The sequence below is a fragment of the Chelonus insularis genome, unplaced genomic scaffold (genome assembly GCF_013357705.1).
Source record: "Chelonus insularis isolate UGA/USDA-ARS -01 unplaced genomic scaffold, ASM1335770v1 scaffold_714_pilon, whole genome shotgun sequence".
Lineage (NCBI taxonomy): Eukaryota > Metazoa > Arthropoda > Insecta > Hymenoptera > Braconidae > Chelonus > Chelonus insularis.
In genome coordinates this window covers 878586-900602 of record NW_023276795.1, presented here as the reverse complement: position 1 = coordinate 900602, position 22017 = coordinate 878586, and the positions used below count along the sequence as shown (strand labels likewise).

General features: G+C 29.7%; 1 protein-coding gene and 1 long non-coding RNA gene across 3 annotated transcripts in view; one reads left to right on the top strand and one right to left on the bottom strand.

Moving 5' to 3' along the window:
* The window catches only part of LOC118073861 (uncharacterized), a 178713-nt gene that overhangs the window by 151594 nt on the left and 5102 nt on the right, over window positions 1–22017 (top strand). The window lies entirely within an intron of this gene.
* The window catches only part of LOC118073856 (uncharacterized), a 112274-nt gene continuing 94998 nt past the window's right edge, over window positions 4742–22017 (bottom strand). Inside the window, exons 5-8 of the mRNA XM_035094593.1 lie at window positions 14562–14747; window positions 7138–7300; window positions 6760–7058; window positions 4742–6648 (exon numbers count right to left, since the gene is read on the bottom strand). Of these exons, the coding sequence (XP_034950484.1) occupies window positions 6124–6648; window positions 6760–7058; window positions 7138–7300; window positions 14562–14747 (1173 nt within the window). The 3' untranslated portion in view covers window positions 4742–6123. The remainder of the gene's footprint in view (window positions 6649–6759; window positions 7059–7137; window positions 7301–14561; window positions 14748–22017) is intronic.

Genomic DNA, 22017 nt, shown 5'->3' with positions numbered 1-22017 from the left:
TTATGTCATTATGTAACAATTTTCAAAAAAAAAAAATTTTTGTTCCCCATAGTCTTACGAGGAGAAACTCTGGGAACTTCCTCACTTGGGAACATTCAGGAAATCTTTGGAAAACGAAATTTTTTCCATTCAGGATGTTTCTCAAGATTAAAGTTCAATGAACCTTATCTGTTGTAAGCAATAGTCAAGCTTTATCTGTATATTTCAATTTGATTCTGTTTTTATTACTCGTAATTATCGATAATTATAATTTAGAGAAGTCGATTAGATTTCATAAGGTCAGATGTAACTCAGACTAATAAGAAATTAAGATTATGATATAATTCGATTGAAACTGATAAATTAAGAACAACTTGACCTAATTTTTTATTATTATTTGTATTGTTTCTGAGTTTGTCTTTCAATTTATATTACGGAAATTCTTCCAATGGCCACAAGGACACAATATCTTCAGCATTATATCCAGGACCCTATTCATAACAGTCTACATTTATGTCATTGCTTGGGTTAAATTGACTTAAGTTAAATGTAATTGTATTAGATTTCCAATTATCAGAAGCTTTCAGTTTATTTAAAATTATTACAATATTTTTTGAATCAATAACTCACAATAATGTTATTAATGAACTATTATGTAGATTACTGATAATGTCAATAATAATAAAATAAAAATCTAATTACAAAATTCAGCTAAACCTCATTATGCGATACCAAATGAATTTTTGATCCAAATTATATCAATTTTGAGAGTTACTACTTAATTCATTTTATTGATTAAATTAATGCATCTATGTGGTAATTTACAAGTTTATGATGATATCGTTATAAATTAAAAGCTATCAGAATTCGTAATCCTTTAATTAAACTTTACAATTATAATTTTAAATTAATATTTAAATGAAAATTTTATTTAACTGAATAGAGAATGTTGTAATCATTCATTCTAGATCTTATATGTTAATAAAATATGAATAGATGTTCTAGTATGTATTCGTTAATATATTTATTTAAAACTTTGAAATTAATTTAATTTCAATGAAATATATTTTCAATAATAATTGAAAAATCTCATCAACATACTCTGTCGTATATTTTATTACAATCCATGATATTACATTAATTAATAATTGATGTTTACAGAGAAAAATAATAAATGATATTTATACATATGTGTTTAAATGTATTGATATGTATTTGAAAATCAAATGAATATGTCGAGGAAATAGTAATTATACTAATGTGAATAATATTCATCTCCGATATACGTAAATAGAAATTTGATTTTTCAAATAAAATTGCACATTGACACTTGAACCGTAGGATACAGTACGCACCAACGAATTTGGTTGTATCACCCTTCCGATAATTTGAGCGTGATATCATGAAATGGTTGTCGACCAACAATAAAATCGGGTCCAGCTGAATGCACTTTTGGAATAAATCATGCAGAGCGACGTGAACTGTAAAAAAACTCTACTTCAACTAATCGATGACCAGGTTAGCCAATCCGATGCACTGCACACGATAAAGCCATTTATCAGGCATGTAATATTTATAAAAAAAATTCTGTAATCATTTGGCTATACACTATCCAATTAAACTCGCAATATTTGAGCATGAGTGGCTGTAGGCGGAAGTAAAAAATAAATTATTTCCGCCTGTCGAATTTATATTTATGTAGTAATTGATGAACGATAACCGATTGATCAATCGTTCAGTTATCTGTCGGCCAATAAAGTATTTTTCTTGCTCAACGTTGTTTTTTTTTTCACACATAAACTACGGTGAAAATTAAGTTCTTTGATATACATTTTAACTACATACGTTAAATGCAACATCAAAAGTACGAAAATCTCTCGATAGCTGTGAACATAAACGCGTGGAAGCGTTAAAAAGCTGATGATATGAGTCTGAATATTTGATCGTGAAAGGCAATGTACTAGAAACATAAAACCTTTATATTACAAATGTTAGGTAATGATCAATGTTACGAGATCGAGTTAACCCTCTCTTTATTCTTTGCCATCTATATACAACCACCAAATAATATTCATGGGGTGTTTTTACCTCTACCACAGTACTTTACAATGGTATGGTATTGATTTAAAAGTTCATTCGTGTTTTCATAATGCTGTATCTGTAAGTACTGACGCCCATTTTATTCCCTCATCACCCTTCGCCTGCAATATCCTCGATCCTCCAAATGTGTGAGCGAGGTTTTAGCACCCCTCCTATACAGATATACTGACTGACCAATTAAATCCCAACTAATCATGAAATAAATGCCTTTGTCGTCCAAAATAAAATTATTAAATAAAAATTAACATTCCAATTCGTTAGATACTACAACTAGATATTTCTATTCCCTCTTATTCCTCATCTTCATCTCCTTCTCTTTCTCGATAAAAGTTTATGAAATATATTCGGTTCAATGAGTAAAAAATTACGTTCACTCATCTACCGGACGTGAAGAAAATTGTAATCATCATTCCACTGCCGCATTGCGGTTGTCTTTAAATTATTTTCATGATATTTAAAGAAATAATGGACAGCGGATATGCAAAAATTGTCTACATTAAAATATTCAAGAGTTTTTTTCAGTTTTCAAAAGACTTTACCTTTTAATATTCGTAACGAGTTTCTTGTTACTAGGTATAAAAAGTAAACGCAAAGGGCTACAAGGGTTGTACGAGTGGTTTTTACTATTGATTATGGAATTAAAAACGCGCATGTATAATTTGGCGATACATTTATTTTGTATATGACTGCAGGAGGCGCGCTACAACTGGTAGATTACATTTTACCCTGTATTTACCGATAGATGACGTTAAGGGTGAAATTCTACTACCCCTAAGAGCTTTTAAGCTCATGGTAAAGCTCATGATATCGCTGGAGGAATAAAAGCTCTGTAGAGGGTTGAAATAGAAGATTCCAGTGGATTGTTTGCTTTATTACCGGCTGTTACGAATTATCAGCAGATGTAACTACATATTTTAAAGCTTTTAATCGATCGGAAAGCTCTCAAATAATTGATCAAAATTTTATAAAAGATACAGTTGATTTGTTGTTTTGAATTATTTATAGGAACGTTGGTAACAAGATCAGTGAACTGGAAGAAAAGAAATAAAAGTATTATCTCTTATTAATAATTTATTTTGCAAAATAAATTAACATGTACAACATGGTATCTTATAGCAATGAGCACTAATTGAATCTTCACACACTTTTATGAGATGTATTAAATTATTTTAGGTAGCACAAGAAGAATATTTTACTTTCAAGTTATACATATCTCTAGAGATGAAATTAATTAACAATAAATCATTGAGATTCAATTTAAAAAATATATATTAAAATTTTAATGTGTTTGATATTTTAGAAATAAATGTATCAGACATTCAGAATTAATTTTTTTTATTGTTTACACGTAAGTAATTATATAAAATGAATTATTTTTTGATCATTTCAAAAGTGTCAAATTTTTATATTTTTCTATTTTTATTTCTTATATCGTAATTTTTTATTAAGTATTGAATTATACACATATTAATCTAATTCATCCTTTTAAAATAACTTAAATAGCTAAAAAAAAAGTACAACTAAATAAAGAATTATTTTAAATGTAAGATTCTATAAAATTTTTGTGCAAATTTACCTATTTTACATAAGCTTTGTGACTTTTATGTATGAATAAACATATATGTAAAAAGGCCTTAATACTTAAGACTAAAATACATATTTCATGTCTTTATACTCGGCGCTATTTAATCTTATATCTATATTTTTCTGCGTGTTTCTAATAAGAATTCGATTGCTTCTTTTTTTTAACTATTGAGTCAAAATCAATTGTTATGATACAATTTATTCATAAAAAAATTTTTATATCAAAATAAAGAATTTAAAAAAAATAGAAAAAAATTAGTTCATCGGTACATTAATTATCAATTGTATTTTTGAACACAGAAATTGTATTATGTTTTTCACACATGGATGAAAAGAATAAGTTCTTACATTGTCTTTATTAATTGTTAATTATTATGTGTTACGATTGCATTTTTTATTTTGTTATTTATTACTCACATATAATACTGTATAGTAAGTCTTAATGATACATAAGACATTTAATGAGCTTTATATAAAATTTATAGTTAGCCTTATCGTATCCTATAGCACCCTAATACTATTTTGAACTTATTTAATAAAAGTAAAAAAAGGAATTAACATTTTTATAAACAAAATACTGCTACTTTATGTTTGTTTTCATTAATTATCTTACATACAATTCTGTTATTGATACTCCAATAAGAGGATTAAAAGTATTTTTAATTCAAAATATGTAATGGTTGCTCATAAATAATTGTTTTCTGTTGGAAAGGATGGAATGTATTTAGCAATAGGAAGACTCAACTAACTGCACAAAAATATTTATCATACCATTATCATATAAAATTATTCAAATAATATTCAATATTTAATCACATACAAGTAATAATTTTCGTTAACATTATTGATAATATTATAAATTTATAATAATATTTAATAACACAAGCTTATAAAATTTGAATTTCATAACGTACTTAATTACTTAAAACAGAGTTATAAATATCATCACGCAAAACATTCAATTAGATTATTTTTAATTTTTCAAAGAACTATTTTGGCACTAGAATCCACTTGAAGTGATCTATAGCTTCAGTTTAAAAAAAAAAAGCTTAATTCGTTATTCATTATTATCTAGACAATTCATTTCTAAAAATTTGCAATATAGGTCATAAGAGATATTTTAATGGATTGAAACATTAGTTTATTTATGGTAATGTCATTCTCATTAAAATATCGAAAAAATTATTTTATAGATTTCCAATAAAAAATTTAATTTTTTTCTCATTTTCTCAGATTATTTTAATCCTATTAGTTAGTCTATTATGTATGATTACCATTTTTTCAGATACTTTTTGTTTAATTGGATTCCCATTAAACCAACACTTGAATCAAGACTTATTAAATTAACTCAGTTTTTTTCTTTCCCGCCACTGCATTTAAGTATTTAAATGAACTTCCAATTGTCTGATACTCTATATATATATTGATTGAGTTTTCAATATACTTTTGAAAAACTCTTAGTAATTTTATAAATTACAAAAATCCATTTGAAAATTAACTAAACTTTTACTACATTAGCTGTGTACTTATTTTCATACTGAAATACATAATTACTTGATGTATGTTATATTTCAGAGTTCACATACGAGGTATAATTCTTCACATTTCCAAAAAAAATTCTTATAAATTATTATTATTATAATAATAGGATCTTATATCGAGTTTATCATATATCAAATGGACATTTCATGATGCTTATTATTTAGGTAGAATCAGATGTACCGTTTATTATTACTTTTTTACACCACACAATTGAATTTACTCGCAAATATTCAATGACAATAATAAATACACATGAAACTGAATTAATCATAGATATGCCTGGTGCTTGCAGTTACACATATGTATATAGCAAAGTACTAGTATTCCTATGATTTGAGTTTCATTCATACGTCACTGACTGGCGGGTCTCGGTTCACACAATGTACAGCACGAAATTAACACTGTGCTATAACGTACGAGTTCGTTAGTCTCAATTGTTCTCTGTGGCTCGTATGTCTTTACGTTTTTATTCAACATAATCCCTTGAATCTGCGTCACGTCAAGAAGACAATGAGGTGAACAGAGTAGTCGTCAACGTACTGTTGGTTCGATCAACCATCTCTCACGACTCGAATGCTTTTTCTTCAGATTTAGCCAATTTATTGGAATGATAAGAGAACCAGACTCTAACATTTCTCTTGTAGCTTTCAACCATTCCCTACGAATTTTCACGTCGATTGAAGATCCATCGTAATAATATGTAAATGTCGACTTCTGCGTCAATTTGTCAAACCATCGAATATTCTCTCGATTCGAAAAATTAAATTTTAATTTTTTCCTAGTTTTTTTGTTTATTTTTTTGATAAAATCAGCAATCAGAAATATTATCATAGTAATTTTCTGATTGACAGTAGATTAATGATTTTTCTATTCCTGCTTCTATAAACGAAGCAACGTATAGTTTTATTACTTAATAAATTAACTTTCTTTTTCATCAATCGGACTAATTTCATTTTGAAGTAATTCAAACTTAGGACTTAAACTTGGAAGAATACTTGTTTTTATTTGGCTATAAATATCAATACCCTTTTTTCGATCTATTTCAAGAGAATCTTCAATAAGTCGTGGTGGGATACTACCACTTCGTTTGTGACTAGGAACAAATACACTACCTTCAGGGTTCTGATCTCGTGGTTTGGAATTTTTATGCTCCGGAGACAAAGTTCCATTTCCTAGTTTGTTTTTCTGCTCCTGCAGCCCCACCTCGGGCACTTCATCTTTGAACAGAGCTCCAGTTATTATTGGTTTACTAGGTTCCAACTTATCACAATCTCTGAGTAAACCCTTACGTTCCATGTTTTCCAACTTATTCGGAGTTGTACCATTTATTTGTAAATTCGGATTTGACCTAACAGTATCAGTTGAATTGCTAGCATCAGTTGAATCCTGGTGTTCTAATGATGATCCTGAATCCAAGGAACTGTCAATGTTATTTAATTTTTTCTGGAATGAAAAAAAAAACCATTCAAATAAAATAAAATTGTGGTTTATTGAATAAATAGAATGGAAAATTGGAAAAATAGAATTTACATATATTTCTAGAGAATTACTTACGTATTCATGATTCACTCCTTTGTCAAAACTAGAGTTTTCACACTCGTTGAGAAGTATCTTTTGAGTGTCAGGTGATTTATCGAATTCCACCCACTTAGAGACGCCCTCAAGGTTCCGAGAGATGAGGTCAGCCTTGTAATTTACATCATCGTACGTCGAATAGCCTAGCTGACTAGCATCATATTCTATTTGATTTCCATAGCGATAACTATGATTTACAGTACCATGACTAGCAATTGAAAGGTCTGATTGAGACAAGCCAGTATTGATGCTTCCAAAGAGCTTTGTGGTCCCAAATTCTGATAATAAGAGAACATTCATAAATGAAATGATTGTTTTATAAATTATAGTTAATTAGAACATTGAATTCTGCACTACCTGATGATTGATCTTCTGGAATTTCCTCTCGATGAACCAATGCTTGTTGATCAGTCACCCTGCATGTTACATCATCGATTAAACCAGTTGTAATGATATCTATATCATCTTGTAGATATTTTGGTTGAACTTCAACGACAAAAGAATTATCTTCCATCGTGACCTGCAATGAAAAATTATTTTTATTACTGAACAGTTTTATTTTTAAAAAATATCTTCCTAGTAAATAACTTGTTTCTTAACATTACAAAACTTTATAAAATATTTTAAACCGCTTCTTCAGTCAATTTAAGTAGATTATTTACGTTAAGAAGATTAACTATTTGATGGGGAGAAAGTTTTAAAAAATCTTATTACGAAATTGGCACAAAACTTTAGTGCAAGTTGAAAGTTTAAGTAGTTTATTTATCTTTACTGAATAAAGTGAATTTAAAAAAAAAAAATCATTCTGTTAATATAGTTCACGTGACTAAAAATTATTAAACAAATTTGTTCATTTCAAAACATTAAAATGTTTTATTCTTGTATTCATTTCAAGTACAGTGAAAACTACCAACTCTGGACAAATTTATTGCCAAGGTAATTAAACTCAAAGTCATACTCTCCCGTTATTTTTATCGCGCTTAGATTTATAAATATTGCATTTATAAATTAAAGAAACCAGTTTACAGTGTTTATTTTAATCAACGTGTTCTCTTAATACAGGCAAGCCGTGGTTATTTAAAACGATAGTTTTTTTACATTAAGATACTGATAGTGTATAAAAAAGAAATGCAGACAGTAATCTATATCAAATAAGTTTTAAAATACTGATCAACTCTAACGACATGCTATCGTATTGCTTCTTATCAGGTTTATTCATCCGAGAGAAAGTTCTTGTTGCGCTTTACGATCACACCTTAAAGAGTTCTCTGGGCTAATGATGAACGTCGCTGACTATATACATTTATATCTATAGGTGTAGTATAGCTATAGATAACGATCGATCACGCTTGAAGGTAGGTCAGTAAGATTCATCCATTGTTTCCCCTATCATTTAAGCTTTCCTAGCGTAACGTAATACACTCTACTTGACATTAGGAACATCGATCTGCTAGACATGACCCCAGTATCCATCAGATGACCGAGCGTTGTACAACTTCAACTAACAACATTGTCGCTGATTTGAATACTAGTTACTTCCGTTCATAGTTATGAGTAGTTTCTAAGTTTCCGAACATCTTTAGATAACTCACGAAATACAATAGCTTAATGTTAGAGTAAAGTATACATCTTACACCAAGTCTTCTTGGATTGTCACTGTAGCAGTACATGAGAGTTGTGCGGAGAATATGTAGCGAAAAGGTGATTAATTGTTCTCCAAGATTCACGGAACATCATCAAAATGAAATTAAGTTTGCTGTTGCATGCAAGTTTGGATTTAATTACTTTTCGGAGATGAAGAGTGTATGATGTTTTGTGTACGTGAGAAAGATCGTTTTACAGTTATTTATAAGATGGAAATATAATAAAAAAAATATTCATGTACTCCATTTTACTGAAAACTTTGATAGCATTGGAATAAACAGAGTGATACGGATTTTATAAAAGGGTGGTTATCAGGTGGAATCCTGATTCCTTGGTCCTGCTTTCATTCATTTTATGTTAAAAATACATAATTGTTTTCTGGAAGAAAATAGTTCATATCTATTCATGATCAATTTAGCATATTTAATTACACTATTTGATAATAATGTAATTGATGATAGACAATATTGTTCAGTATGATTAATAAAAAATGGATTGGAAATTGTTTAATAAACGTATATATCCGGTATCACTTATAAAGATACCACTTACGCCGTAAAATCTGAAACCTTGAACTGGTCGTGTGGAGGAAAGCAAGGTAGATATGCTTCATATATGGAAAATCGATTTTAGTTCATGATCATGCACGGTAGATTTGTCACATGGCTGCAACCAATCTATAAAGCTCAAATATAATATATTTGCCACTATTAGCTAGGAAATTCTGATATTTTATGATTTAAAATTTTACATTACCAGATGTAATAAACATAAATATGAAACTTTGTGGTTCCTGTATAATTAAGCAGTTTATCATTATGATTATTTGACAATGGAGATATGTAAATACAATTGTTTGTTTAAAATATATATATAAATTAAAGATGATAATATTTTCTCATTACACTTAAAATAATGTAAGGTGGAATGAATAATTCATCTCTTATCAAAAACATCTCAAAATATAACATTTTGTAATAGTTAATTTTAAATGAGTAATTTTGGTCTTTGAAAATTAACGACGTAGATAAAAATACCATTAAGAATACCTTCTAAGTACATGAAAAAGAAGAGCTGGTTTTACATCGTAAAAAAAAATAGGTCAAGGACTGAAGCTTATACAATTTATTATTTATTGTATATTTATTTTTTCTAATTTTTTTTTTTAATAAAAGTGACTCTAAGAATTTTATTATCTTTTCTCATATTTTATTTTTAATCTTCTTTAATTATTCTTTTAATCATATTTTATGAAATATGTTATAAAATAAGACAAAGGAATGTCATAATAAATTAAATTTACCGATAGAAATATTCTGTGTTGTTTGATAGGATAAATGGAGAGATGCTTAATGAGAATATTAAATGCATTGCATTATGTCAAATTAATATTGACAATAATTTAGTGAATAGTAACGCCCATTGACTGTGTACGTAATTAGCTTTTGTTCAACCAATCACAATTAATATAGAAACCACAGTGGGAAAAATAGTATTATCTGTTGATTTATTTCAATAATTACAATCATAAGCTATTAGAGATCATAAAGACAATTTAAGAACTATTAATTTATTACATGTTCTTCCTGTCATGGCTGTCTTATTCAACAACTTCTTCATTACTCATTTAACTTATATTAATAATAAAGCTTTTCTTCATAACTCTGTTATTAGCACGTTAATATCAAACTTGATCGTAAGAGAAGCTATGCTGAAATATTGATTGCCTGTAAGCAATATTGCAAAGTTTAATTTATTCAATTTGTCTTAAACAAGCTAGTTAAGTTTTATAATAGAACATATTATAGCTTATCAAATAGTATACAATTCAAAATTGTTCCCTGAGGATTTGAGTAATTGCATAGTTAACAAATTCAGACGGTAATAGGAAAATGTTTACGTCATAATAGTTTGAAATTAAAAATATTCTGTGAATTGTTTGGAAATAGTGATGATATTATAGGTAATAAGAGGTCAAGAGATTCATCGAGACACGTACTCAGTCAGCAACTTGAGAAAAAAAAAAGTAGGACCACTGAGACATTGCCACAACTATATACTACTTTCTGTCATCACAGCACGCTTGAAGAAATCTCCACTAAGAATAGAAAGATGTCTAGTGTATTCACAATGAAAACTGAAACACCTGAGGATTGCATACAATATATGATGTCAGAGTATTTGAATAAAATATTGTACAAACTAGAGAACCAATGGAATAACTTCTATTAAGTGTAATTAAATGAGTTAATGGTTTAATAAAATTAATTAACTCCAGAATGAATTTTATACTAATGAACTGTTTAACTTATTATTCTTGGAAATTCTTTTATTAAACTTTATTAATTATTTAGCGAATTGAACTTATATACAATAATTAAAAAGTTTTTGCTTTTGAATAAGTTTTATACGTGATGGTCTGATGAAGTTGATCTTGTGTTGTGAATAATGGAAAAATACATTGAAGCTGGAAATTTAATTTGCCTAGGAAATGAGCCAACGACTGCTGTCGAGTGTATTTTATGTTTCAGAATATTTTCTGACGAGGACCAATATATAAAAATTTCGTTCCCCGAATTTTCCCAAGTGGAACTATGAGGAACGTTTGGGAAACAAAAATTTTTTTTTTTTTTTTTTTTTTTTTTTGAAAATTGTTACATAATGACATAATGGTATATTGGCGAAATACTGTAAAATATGAAAATGTGCATAACTTATATACTAATAATGCTACGGGGTTGATCGAGGACTCAAATGGAAGATCTCGACGAAAGGAAAAAAGTCAATATAGTTAAAATTATTTTCGGACCATAATTAATGCTAAAATTAAAGCAAGTTCCCATTTTACCCCATTTTAGGAGTGAAATAATTGATTTTTTATATTTTTGACCTGATTCCGTAATTCTAGGCATTGAGAGGAAGAGAATGAGTGGTCAAACTTGAAAATCGGACAACTTTGATTTTTCGACCCTAAAAAATGGCAAGTGGTACCCCTTTCCATTTTTTAAGGCCAAAAAATAAAAGTACTCCGATTTTGATGATTGAGGGCTCATTCTCTTTGTCTTGATACGTAGAAATGCAGAATCGGGGCACAGCTCGAAAAAATCCACTTCAACACCCTCAAATGGGGGTAAAACTGGATACAAATTATAGAGAATCATCCCCTTGACTTTAAACCCCTATAACTTATGAACGGACGGTCCAATGAGCGTTTTTAGGGACGTTTTTGAAACCTTAGAATCTAAGCTAAATATGCATATCCATGAAAAATGTTTAAAAAATTTCCTTCACCCTTAAAATGGCTAAAATATAAAAAAAAATCACACTTTTTGAGGAGGTTGTCAAGCATTTTGGCAATTTCAGGGGTGAAATAAATTTTTTAAACGTTTTTTATAAATACGTATTTTTAGCTTAGATTCTGAAGTTTCTAAACACCTCTTAAAAATCATTATTTGATGACTATTATGAGAGTTACAGACGTCCAAAGTCGAAGAGAGGGCCAAAAATCATCTACTCTTCGACTTTGGACGTCTGTAACTCTCATAATAGTCATCAAATAATGATTTTTAAGAGGTGTTTAGAAACTTCAGAATCTAAGCTAAAAATACGTATTTATAAAAAACGTTTAAAAAATTTATTTCACCCCTGAAATTGCCAAAATGCTTGACAACCTCCTCAAAAAGTGTGATTTTTTTTTATATTTTAGCCATTTTAAGGGTGAAGGAAATTTTTTAAACATTTTTCATGGATATGCATATTTAGCTTAGATTCTAAGGTTTCAAAAACGTCCCTAAAAACGCTCATTGGACCGTCCGTTCATAAGTTATAGGGGTTTAAAGTCAAGGGGATGATTCTCTATAATTTGTATCCAGTTTTACCCCCATTTGAGGGTGTTGAAGTGGATTTTTTCGAGCTGTGCCCCGATTCTGCATTTCTACGTATCAAGACAAAGAGAATGAGCCCTCAATCATCAAAATCGGAGTACTTTTATTTTTTGGCCTTAAAAAATGGAAAGGGGTACCACTTGCCATTTTTTGGGGTCGAAAAATCAAAGTTGTCCGATTCTCAAGTTTGACCACTCATTCTCTTCCTCTCAATGCCTAGAATTACGGAATCAGGTCAAAAATATAAAAAATCAATTATTTCACTCCTAAAATGGGGTAAAACGGGAACTTGCTTAAATTTTAGCATTAATTATGGTCCGAAAATAATTTTAACCACATTGACTTTTTTCCTTTCGTCGAGATCTTTCATTTAAGTCCCCGATCAACTCCGTAGCATCATTAGCATAGAAGTTATGCACATTTTCATATTTTACAGTATTTCGCCAATATATTATTATGTCATTATGTGAAAATTTAAAAAAAAAAAATTTTTTTTTTCCCAAACGTTCCCGATAGTTCCACTTGGAAAAATTCGGGGAACGAAATTTTTATATACGAGGAATTTCAAATTTTGCTAAGATTTCCATCGATCAGTTTCAATAAATGATCTATTCAACTTAACCCAGAACAGTTCATTACTTGTTTATATTGCATACCGTCATATTCAAAGTAAACATATCAGAAATTGGCTTCCAGCCAGGATGAATATTCTACAGATGTGTGTAAAACACGTTGCACATTTCTCAGGAAACCCACTGACGTACTCCAATTTCTATGCATTTGGAGGTTTTATACTGTTTGTAAAGAGCTGTTTGACTCTAAGTTCATTTACCATTGAATTCGATTCCAAAAATACAGCACACGCCTCATTTCAATTTTATGACAGTTATTTCATCTCGTAGCTTTTGAGATATCTATTTTATTTCCAGATAAAATAGATATCTCCATATTTGAAAATATTCAAATGCCAGAATTTAATTATCACAAAAATATTTACTAAATACCGTATTTTTCAACAACATACGAAAGAGTTTCGTAATACCAATGGTTTTGTTTTGCAACAATACTACAATTTAGAATCAATCATGATCAAATTTTTTTTTCCACTAAAGAAAAGGCAATTTTTCGATATTTGTGCATGGTACCGTGGTACGTTTCTATACCAACCCTATCGTTCGGCATCGCGTCACGATCCACGCCCTTCCGCTGTTCGATCGTTTAGTCAGTCTGCAAACGACACAGGATGGTTGGGAATGCCAAGTTCACAAGTCCCGGGAGAGATGAGTTTCCCGGGCGTCCTGGTTCTATATAAGAAGAACTATAGACGGAAATAGAATTGCCTTGGTAACCTTCACCCCGTCTTAGTCAACGAAACTTCAATAATTGCAAATAATTCCTCTTTGTTAGAAGAACATAACTGACAGACTGGAACAATTCCCATTCACATAATTTCTCCAGATTCCTACGAATTCCAACATTATATTAATTCTTTTCCCCTTCTTTCATCTTTTATGTGATATTTTTCTCTATACTCTATATTCTTCTAATTTTTGCTCAATGTGTAAAAATTAAACTCATATTTAATTTCATTCTTCAAACACACCTGTTACGAAATACAATCAGTAATTGTTCTTTATAAACCTTTAAAATATGATGAGTGTATGAAATGTCTTCCAATTACATTGAGTCTCAATTATCAGGAATCGAATAGCAGTTTTAGCTGATAAACTAGTGAATAAAGTAATCTAGAATGAATAGTAATATGAGAATTGGCGAATGATTCTATGGATTATTTGAGTTTGTGATATTAGATAGGCTCGAATTATATTATTGTATAAGCCAATTTATAGTTTTCACCCCAAGTTGTTATTAAATTAAAAATATTTTTATAAATAAAATATAAATCTAAAGAAGGAGCAATTGATGCAATGAGAAAAAACAAATTTATTGAATAACAAAATTATTATGGTAATAAAATAAAGTAGAAGAAAGAAGAATAATAATATTAGCATGATAAGCTTCATTTTGATTCTTTTTTCGTCAACTTGTATAGCAAGTTGTTTTCACTTAGACATTCGCAAACAACATTTTATAACTTCAGGCGTGTCCAAAAGTTCACACGTAGTTAGAATTTATATGTTGAAAGAGCTTTTATTCATCTTTTCTTCTACCTCATCTCTGCAACTTTTTTCGACTTCGTCATTCGGTAGAAAAAGAAAAAGGCTAGAGAAAGTTTCTTCTTCATACACTCACCGCCCGTTCCTCGGTCTCGACGATGAGATGGTTATTCTTGAGCGTGAGGGTGATGATGTTGCCATTGGCGTTTTTACCCGAGTGGTTCCCAGGAGATGCGAACTCTACGTTGCTGGCTGCAAGAGCTACTTCGTCCATTACTTCCGTCTCACAGATGTACCTTGGACCATTGAGACCGTTTACCAACTGAAATCAAAAAAGATCAACTTGATGACTCAACTACTCCTGTAATATAACGAAAGCTCAATGAAACATCTAGACGTGTGGTCGATGGAACACCTAAATTAATGGTGACAGTTGGAACGTGCTTTTCACGAATTTTCATTGCCAGTAATTTACTGATGCTTCACCACCATTATCGTTCCCTTTTACCTCTCTACACACATATTTTGTGACCATAGCACCACTGAACCGAGTATAAGCTCAAATTGCGGATGAGTGGACTGAATGTCTCGTCGATTTAGTTAATCGTTGGTCAAATATTCGTTAGAACAGAATAAGTTTTAATTTCATTTTCCATTTCAGTTATTAGTCAAATCAATTTATGGTTTTCTCGATAAACGAATAAAAGTTATCGGTCATTACTACGGGAGCACGTTTAATAGTTTTGAAACACTAATGAAAAAGCTTGTCGAGTAACAAGGCAAGTTAAATATACAAACATTCAATTTCAAAACTGGTAAAGTATTTTATATCAACAATATTCTCTATTAATTATTTATAGAAAATTATACGATGCTGTTAAAGGAGAAATTTAATGCTTGCTAATCAAGAGCTTAATTAATATAAAATTGTTTAGGTTAAAACTCGAGTTTTTCGATACATCAATGAAATCGTTGTGGAAATTTTCAATTGTCTGAATATTAAATAACAAGGACGTGAAATGATCATCCCTTTTGCAGTATAGAACAAATCAACATAGAAATGAGCTTCAAGCGATTGAGGTACCAACTAATATATCCTTCAATGCGGTTGTAATCAATTTCATTTAAACTAAAGCTCACTCTATTCGATTGTAATAATTAATTAATTCTTCAAATGCAGCCATGTGGATCATTTTGTGATGTACAATACCGTAAAATACTCATGTTCGAAGCTAATAAAATCATCGCAGTGAGTGAAAGAACTTTTTTTTTTTATTAACAGCGGTGACTCTCTCACTTGTTTTGTTGTTTTTTATTTTTTCCTTTTTTTTTGTGGGAGATATAAAAAAGTTGCTATCACAAAGATCAATGGCAAGGCTCGATGTGAGTTTATTAAATATTGATCTTGTCGAAATCGAAGGTAAAACTTTTACTTTTGTCGATAAACCACAGACAAGATGAAATGAAAGAGCAACGTGCGATAAAAAAAAAACTCCACGAAAAGAAAAAGTGCAATTTCGTAGAAAAGACGCGCCTGCCGGAAGTGGTGACGTGGAGTCGCGTAAATGATGCATGAGTAGAACAAAGTTCCACGTAATTTATTTACAACATGACGGATCACCGAGCTTGCAGATAACTTCATTCTCATCAAAATAGTGTGTAGTTTTAGAATTATAAATCAAATTTCGGTTAAACGTTTTCCATCATCTACTTGATATCTCATTGAAGAGAAGATGTTTGGAGTAACTATCAATTTTTCCTTAAATATAAATACATAACATTAAAAAGAAACATGATATTCTTGAATATTATGATAGAGAATGAAATTATTCTTGATCTAAGGATAGGGTTTTGTGAATGTAATGAACAGAAAATTATTATTCTATGAAGAGTAATGGAATTGAATTGGAATCAATAATGATAATTGGTGAAATATTGCCATCAGGACAATTATTCAGTCCTTAGAATCAAATAGTTGGAATACATATAAATTTACCTTCTGAGTACCCTTTAGGATAACCATCACTTCAGTAAAGATGTATTCATGATTCATCTGCATGCATTCTCTAGGGGTAGTATTGTTCGATATAATTATAACTTTCTCCATGTGTAACGTGGAGTTTTATTGGAATTTCAAGAGGAAAAATGCATTAATAATTTCTAGTTCCAGATTTCTGCTGTAACTATATTCATGGAATTCATACTTTAATTATTGTGATGTAGATTTTATGATAGAGTGAGTAGCTTTGGTATGTGTTAGGAATGCTTTAATAAAGTTTATTTTATTTCTAATAAGTTAGTGTAATAGTTCTGCCAGAATAATACCTACCATCATTTCCTTCTCGCTTTTAATTTTTACCACAATTAAAGTTTAGAATATTTTTCTTTTTTCTGGCTTTAAAAATATTATTTTACTTTGATGAACTTGTGGTGGAATGAAAATATATTTTACATACTTTTGACTTTTTCCCTGTACTTTCCGTTGCTTCACTAGTTTCTCTATATTGAACATCTTCGTTTTCACATGATCAGTGTAGCAAAGAAGTCTGCTCTAGTAGTTTCCTATTGGCTCATTTTTCCTATTCAATTTGTCAATCTCTATTGTATTGTCGTTGATAATTTAGCGAGGTATAAAAGAAACACGGATAGAGCTATATCTTATTTTAAGATACTTTTTCACCAGAACTTGAGCTGAGATGTTTTTGTAAGGGTACGTAATTTGTTAGAAGTTAATGGCTAATTGGTAATTATGTTAAAAAAACTTCACTCTAAAAAATAAATATGAAAAACTGCCTTAAAAAAATTCCTACTTCAATTGTAACAAGTGCATTCGAAATTAATTTATTTTGGCTCACTTTAATTATTGAATTTTGCTAAGAAATGTTTATATTTCAACAAAATTAAATTTATTCAGAATTAAAATTCTTTTTTTTTTTGTAATAAAATTATAATTTTAGTACCTATATATCACATTATAGAGGAAAACACATAAAACTTGATGGGAATAAAATTTTCATACATTAAATTAACTTCCATCGATAAAATATATAATTTCACATTCAAGAAACTTTTTAAAATTTATTTGAATAGGAAAAATGTAATGCTGATGTAAGTCCTTCTTTTTCTTTGTGTGTTTTAAAGTTCGCAAAAGTAACTGCGATATTTAGTCGAAGTAGAATAGCAAAGATGATTAGATATTTATGCATTGAGAGAAATATATAGTTGTATTTACTGTTATTAGATCAAAAGGGAGTCAAAGATCAATTTTACCTAGAGTGTGGGAACAAATTCGCCATATTTTATTTTAATTAAATCCAATTTCTTCATGAAAATTAATGCAATTGCTTTTAACTTGGTGTCTGGTGGAGTAAAGCTTTACATGATTTAATTTTCTCGAAGAGGTATTAATATTTTGAAAATAGATTTATTTCAGGTACAAACTTTTACTCTCAACACTAACTTTACTAAGTTGATTATTTTGTGAAAAATGTCCTTGAGGAAAAATTCAAAAATCCCTGAATTTTACAATCGTTCATTTAGTCGTGCAACGAATCGTAAAATAAAAAGTTAAATATGATTATGAAAATTTACAGTTGCACCGAGAGTCTGCCGATAATTTTGTCGCTTCACTTATCGCGCATACATAAAAAAGCCCAAGTTTTCGAAGCGTACAAGAGTAAGTTGACGCCGCAAAGTCGACGAGCTTTAGTCGTTAAACTATTTCATGGCCTTTTGCGAACAGTTTTTCCATTTTTCTTTCATACATATTATGAGAGTAACTCCTCTTTGATTACGTAAAAAATAGTTACAAAAAGAAGTGATAACAAAAACACGTTTTGAGCTAAAAATACTTTAATCACAATAAACCTTCAGCTTTATTTTTTGCGACAGGGTCATGAGACTTTTTAACTTAATATCAATTTTAAAAAATTATTTTTAAAAATTAAAAAATCCCCGGGATGTTTGTTGAGTTACATTAATTTATTGACATACTTTTTTACACAAAGAATTATTTTTCTTTTGTTAGCTTTTTACAGTTTGCAAAAGAAAAAATCTATTTTTATCAAAAGCAGTGTTACTTTGGTGTATGATGAAGTTTTTTTGAAAAAATTAATTGCAACGACAAAGTAAGCCTTTGTTTTTGTTTCGATAAAATTTTTTGTTGAAGATTTTTTTTATGAGTACTTCTGTGTCTTCAATAATTCTGAACCTTAGAGTCTTTAAAAAAGACATCTTTGAAGTTATATTCTTTCATAATAAAACATCATTTTCATTTAAGACATGAAAATGTTTAAAATGATTCTTAAAAAAAAGTAGTTGATGACGTAAATTATTTTTAAGTGTGTTTTTAATTTTTAATATTTTTAACTTTCCATTGAAATAATTTTTTATGATCTTTATAATTATTTTAAAATAGAAGTGAATAAACATAAGTCTAAGAAGCTATTCACATAACAAGATAACATTTGTATTCATTTTGTTTACAAGTATTTAAAATTACTTGTAGCAGAAACATTTAAATAACTCATTTAATAGACATTAAATAAATCCCACTAAATAATATATCTTTTTTCAAATTTATCTCAATCGTATTTCTATTGAATCATCTAGGTTTTTTAGTGATAATGTGCTACTTTTCCACTTTAATTTACTCCATAGAAAGCTCGAAATAATTTCTTTCAGGTTCCCTACTTATTAAGTCAATAATCTTTGTTAAATTTCAAAAGTCATATTACGCCATACGAAATCGATGAGCCGGAGATATTGGGATGTCTTCGTATTTTCTCCAAGACTATTTTCAATTTCATGATGCCGAGAATTCAGTTCGCCACACGATGCTCGTTCACAAGGGAAAAGAAATTGCCAATTTAAGCGAAATGTCGTCTCCGGAGGATAGGAAAACGTCTGTAACTAATGTGGTCGCAATGCCTCGATAGCCACTGCTTCGATATCCGATACTCTCAACCGTCTCCATAACCATACCACCATACTCTGTCCACTCTTTTTCCCTACATTCTCTGATAGCTAACTCGCTTTCTTTTCTTTCTCACACATCGCAGCTCTTCCTTTCTAACTTATCGATCCTTTTTTTTTATATACCGTGCGATTTTTTTCTCCTACAACACCTCATATCCAGTCATCTAACGAATTCCTTCGATTGTCCGGTCAATTTCCCCTGTTTTGTCGCCTAGGTTTCACCTTATATCATCAAATATTTTTTTAATCCTCTCACACAGCACAAGAAATTATAAATTAAAAATCAACCCGATAATAATTCTAAGATTAATTATTTTTACCATCTACTTTTTGATATCATGGGACTTTAAATTCTCAGGTTAATGCCCTCTGAATAATACGTGTTTTCATGGTAACCAATAAAACATAGGGTTTGAACCCTAATATTTAGGAATTGCCAATACATTGTATGATGAAATCATTTTATGAAAAGAAAAAATGAATTGATACTCGCAAATGTTTTTTTTTTAAACATGCCATGTGTTGTTATGAAAAGGGTCAATGAACTGTTCACATTATCAATCTTCTGTGAAACTTTTTTTATTGCGAATTGTCATGCCATCATTTTGATCATTCTAGTATCAATGGATAGATCAATAGATCAGATATGTGCTTCATCTATAGCCTTTTTCACGATAAAATAATCATAAAAAATTTTAATGACTTTTTAAATATAAAAATGATATTCTAATGAAGTAATACATTCAATTATTTATTGGAAAATATTATGCCACACTGTGTATCATATTTTCTCTTAAAATAATAATTAAATCGAAATACTACACGTTTGTAATAATCATTAATCGTAAAATTATTCTCCTCTACCTGTGATATATTATTTAGCATTTTGCGTACACATCTTTTAGCGTAATTTCGTGGAATGTTTGAGAGTGAATATGTATATAGTATGAAGATTTTAATTAATGACTCTGAAGTCTGATGATATAATCTGAGATAAATGTTTCCTTGTTCTCGCTTAGGTTATCGACCTGCCTAAGATTTTTTCAGCTTAGATTTGTACTTGTCGTTGAGTCATTAATACTTGGCGCTTCTAAATGTTCTTCCCAGTCAAACAGGATCCACTCAGCATGACCATCATTCTTGAACTATCATAAACTCCCTGCACGCAATATAAACATGATGTTATAAGGACCATTATCTCCATACGATTACCACGATTAACAGTCTTATTACAAGGTAGTCATATTTAAACAAAAAATTTATTGTTAACAACTTTGGGTGTTGAATAAGCAACAGTTGAGAATAAAAAAAAAATAAAATAAGAAAAAGGGGTTAAGTCAATTAATTGTTAATGAATATAAAATAAAACGATAAGAAAAACTTGATGAAAAGTTGAATGTCTAAAGAGAATTTAAGCGAAAACATCTACGATATATATTGTGTATTTCTCTTTTGCTCACCTCATATAACATGCTTTCTTTCTCTTTCATATCAAATGAGTTGCTCGTTACGCGTACGGGACTACAGGAAAGTTCGTGAGCTTCGAGGCGAGCACGTTCCACTCTAATTACTGCCTGCACGCCTACGGTCGCGTCGTGGAGCCAGGATTAATGGCGATTACTTGTTTCATCCTGTGGGGAGCTTCCGCGGTAGCGTCGCCAGGTGTTGGACTTAACGTTAGTATTCTCGATCGTTTGAAAACTTTGTTGCATCTGAGCTTCATGAGCTTTTGTCACTTGATAATAGAAATATACACTTAATCATCCATTTACTTCTCTTCCTTTGTACGTTCATTTATTTCAATAAATCAAAAATAAATTCTAGTTTAAATAGATCTCAATGTACTATTTTTTCGAATTGTTTTTTAACAAAAAAGAAAAATATTCCGAGGTAAAATGTTTTTCTGTATTTTCAACTTCAATTTAAAAAACGAATTCCATAAAGAATTTTACCGAGTATTTCGATAGAAAAAAAATTAAAAAGCCTAGTGAAGTTGTACTTTGAAACAAGGGAAATTTATTTAAATAAAATTAGAGATGATTTTATCAACAGAATAATGGCGAAGGGCGAAAAAATAAATCGAGTGAAAAGATAAAAAAATAAAAAGAATATTTAACAGCTATATTTTTGAAAAAAAAGTGTTATTGAATCATAGAAAGAAGGATAGATATAAAAAGAAGTTGAATGCTACATGAATTTAAATAGAGAATAGAATTCATTGTATAATAGATTACAGACAAAAACTTTCAATCTTAAAATTCCATTGAAATCAAAGTCATGAAGAGTGAGAGTTAGAAACTCGTTAGACCGGTAGAGTTAGAAGGTGAGTGCGGTGGTAGTAGATATAGTCTAGACGGTGGTCAGACGAGACGGCCAAGGTTACGAGTTGAAAATAGTATTAGAATTTATTCCACTCTAGTCTAGGAACTTGTCACGCGAGTCACGAGCGAATTAGAATGGCATAGACTTACTACGGTTTGTCTACCTGACTACAAAAGAAGAAAAAAACAAAATAGAAAGGTAGAAAGAGAAGCCTATCGTCTTTAAACGTGACCGACTAGCGGTTATACTGTTCCCGTCAGCTTTTTGAAAGCCACACGACGCTCATTAGTATT